Below are 3,134 nucleotides of genomic sequence, written 5' to 3' on the forward strand. Positions count from 1 at the left end.
ATTACTGAGGGAAAAAATGAATTTAAATGATTATAACATCAGGCTGCAACATAACAAAAGTGAAAAAAGTGAAGGGGGTCTGAATACTTTCTGAATGCACTGTATGAATGTTCCCAAGCAGTACAAGGTACATATACGTACCGTTTCCTCTAAATATTAAGATTCAGTCTCAGAAGACTGTGTTTATTAGGCCAAATACAATGAATGAATGAATAAATATATAAATACATACCTAAATAAAACAATTTGGCAAAATATAAATTTAAGGTAGATTTTAACTTGTAGGCTATGGTTGAGTAGCCTTGAGATCAAATAAGTTTTGTAGATTTGTGGATATGAAAAAAAGGCAATATAATGATCCAATCAATATTGTAGCTATAATATAAGAACTAGACTGTGCTCTATAAGCTACAAACCACAAGGGAACAAATAAGCTCCTAATGTCAAGGGTAAAAAAGCTGCACCTCAGAGGGTGCTGAGGTGCAGTCCCATAACAAGGCACTAAAGGTACAATTGTAGGCTTTATTTTAATGGATGCAAAGTTTGCATCCATTGGTGTGCATTTTAAGACTTGATGAGGAAATGATGGCCGCTTGCCCCACCTGCAGGTCAAGGTAAGTTTCTTCCAGACCTCTGATGTTACAAGACAGCCTCACATGAAACACATCCCCGAAGGTATTTTATTATTGTTCAGCTGGAAACCGCTCACTGTGAGTATTCACTTATTAATGCTCAGATCATGGCTTTAAAGTTGTTTTTTAACATGTCCAAGCGTTTCTCTAACCCATGAATCAGGGAAGAATGAAAGCGCTAAAAATGACTTTACTGCATGCTTTACCAATATTTCTACTCAGTGCATGTTATTGTTCCAGAGTCCTCCGCCCCTTTTGCTTTCGTTGTGCTTTCTGTGTCTTGTACGTCATACTGTCGTGCTCATCTTGGAAGGTCATCCAGCTGCAGACGAGAAGGCTGGATGCTGCGTGTCACTACCATATAGATTACCTGTCAGGATATTGTTGTTCTATTGTTGTCATTTGTCCCAGTCTGTCCTTATCTCCCTGTCTCTGTCTCTTTGTCTCTCTCTAGCCCCTCCCCACCCAACCGGTAGAGATAGATGACCGCCCACCCTGAGTCTGGTTCTACCTGAGGGTTCTTCCTGTTAAAGGGGAGTTTTACCTTGCCACTGTCGCCAAGTGGCAACAGTGGCAAGTAATTTGTAGTGCGTGGTCTTTACCTGCTCTACCTGTAAAGCGTTATGAGATAACTTCTGTTGTGTTGGACACTATATAATGACTGATTGATTGATATTGCAACATGATTTAATTTTTGTTTAATATTGCCACTATGACAGGCCAACACTTGACAGTAAGGTAGAATATGTGTTGTCATAGGTCAAACTTTAGACCACAGCAGCTGACATGAATAGGATGCAATTACTCATCCTGTATTTAAACAGACATGCAGTTAGAAAAGTAGGTGTGTGTGTGCAGAGCAATTGTGGCACAAAACAGAAACATGTCCTGCTGTGTCTTTACCAATTTTTGATATTAATTTGGTTATTCCATTTCAATAATAAGTAATGATTAATGTGTTTACAGTGCATGGTTTTGAACAGGCATTTCACCACAGAAGAAAAAACCCCAAATAGTAGAAAATAGAGCTGAATGATATATTATCAACATATGAACATGTATAATATTAATATCTCAAAAGGCAACAATATGGACAATATCAAATGTAGGGTTAGGACACTGATTGGCCTGTTCTGTCAAGTGACTGCATTCTCTACATGCAGTTGGTATAATGATGCTGTTATGAAGAACACTTTTCACTGTTGTTACACTTAAAATATTGTTGATGCATAGTGTCAAAGCAGATGTAGTGGCATATTTGATTATTAAAATCTTCTGATCATTACAATACTTTGAGTAACTTCTATATCCATTTAGGTATTAGAACGTTCAATTTGTTCTGTGGCTGCAGTTTAAATTTCAAATAAGTGAGAACCCACGGCCACATCGCTATCGAGATATTTGGCAATAAAATTGAGGTATTTTGTCCGTTTTGTGCAGTCCTAGTGGAAAAGACCATACAAATGGGCTGGAAAAAATATTGGCATTGTTACAAAACCAGCAATGTTGGTATGTATGATATGTGTGCAACTATAAATTAAAACAATGTGAGCTCTGAATGACATTAACACGTTTGTTTAATTTAATGAGTCATGTACAGGTTGCAAGGGAAAGGAGGACATCGCAGGCAATGACAGGGAAGAGGACAAGTTGACAGGGACGAATACTCCATCTCCATGCTGTGACCAGTCTTTAATTCCCACAGGATTTCTGGTAGCCCGCAGCCAGCCTTGGCTTGACTCTCAGAACAATGTCCAGTGTTGGTCGACACTCAGGTGTGGAGTCCATGAAGAATGGAACATGAAGTGTGGGAATCATTTCATATCTGCCAGGACCTGAGGCCGCGCCCTACTCCTCGTCCTTGTTCTCGTAGTTGTGTTTGATGTGCTTCCACAGTTTCTGGAAACAATCACACACAGTCGGTCACGTTACATGAAACAGTAGCCAGACATCGGCACACAGGACAGGTTAAAGCACACAGACAAGCTAACAGGACCCGCTAGCACACACTAGCAAGCAGGCTAGCTAACGTTAGCTAAAGCTACTACGTCCTCTGCTTGCAAGGTCAGGCTGAAACAGGCGCTAACCTGCCCGGAGATCCACTTACCCCCCGGTTCATCTGCTCGAAAATAGCATCGCCTCCTTGGTCAAACATCCGTTCAAAGAAGACTGCTCCAACCATGATGGTTATAGCGAACGTTGACGTTCTCCTGAAGAGCAGATTGTAGACAGACTTTGCCAGCGCCATGACGACGGAATAGTGCGCCAGACCGGAAGGAGCGTGACTGATGAGAAGAGGGGGAAAAAAATCACTTCCGGCGTAAGTTTCTGTTAATGTGAAAACCTTCTCTGAAATTAGCTTTACTGACCCATGGGGATTCAGAGTCTGACATTTTTGGCCCGACCTGCAGATTTCCGCTCACGCTTAAAGAGGATTTGACAAACCCAACAGGGCAGCGTGCAGGTAAATTCAACCGTAGGGTGGCGCTGTCTACCATCTGA

The 3,134-nt window shown here is 41.1% G+C and overlaps 1 protein-coding gene across 1 annotated transcript; it reads right to left on the bottom strand.

Annotated features, from left to right (window-relative positions):
* Nucleotides 1–2,191: 2,191 nt before the first annotated feature.
* uqcr10 (ubiquinol-cytochrome c reductase, complex III subunit X) lies at nucleotides 2,192–2,913 on the bottom strand. Its single transcript, XM_030066100.1, has 2 exons — nucleotides 2,740–2,913; nucleotides 2,192–2,531 (listed from the first exon to the last, which is right to left on the bottom strand). The coding sequence occupies exons 1-2, from the start codon at nucleotides 2,878–2,880 to the stop codon at nucleotides 2,481–2,483; spliced, it is 192 nt and encodes a 63-aa protein (XP_029921960.1). The 5' UTR covers nucleotides 2,881–2,913; the 3' UTR covers nucleotides 2,192–2,480.
* Between the last annotated feature and the right edge of the window lie 221 nt (nucleotides 2,914–3,134).

Source organism: Myripristis murdjan, chromosome 12 (assembly GCF_902150065.1).
Source record: "Myripristis murdjan chromosome 12, fMyrMur1.1, whole genome shotgun sequence".
NCBI classification, from domain to species: Eukaryota; Metazoa; Chordata; class Actinopteri; order Holocentriformes; family Holocentridae; genus Myripristis; species Myripristis murdjan.

Coding starts and splice junctions, on each gene's coding strand:
- uqcr10 (XM_030066100.1), bottom strand. CDS start 2,880: ATGGCGCTGGCAAAGTCTGTCTACAATCTGCTCTTCAGGAGAACGTCA. Junction 2,532..2,739: donor TCGAGCAGATGAACCGGGGG/GTAAGTGGATCT, acceptor GATTGTTTCCAG/AAACTGTGGAAGCACATCAA.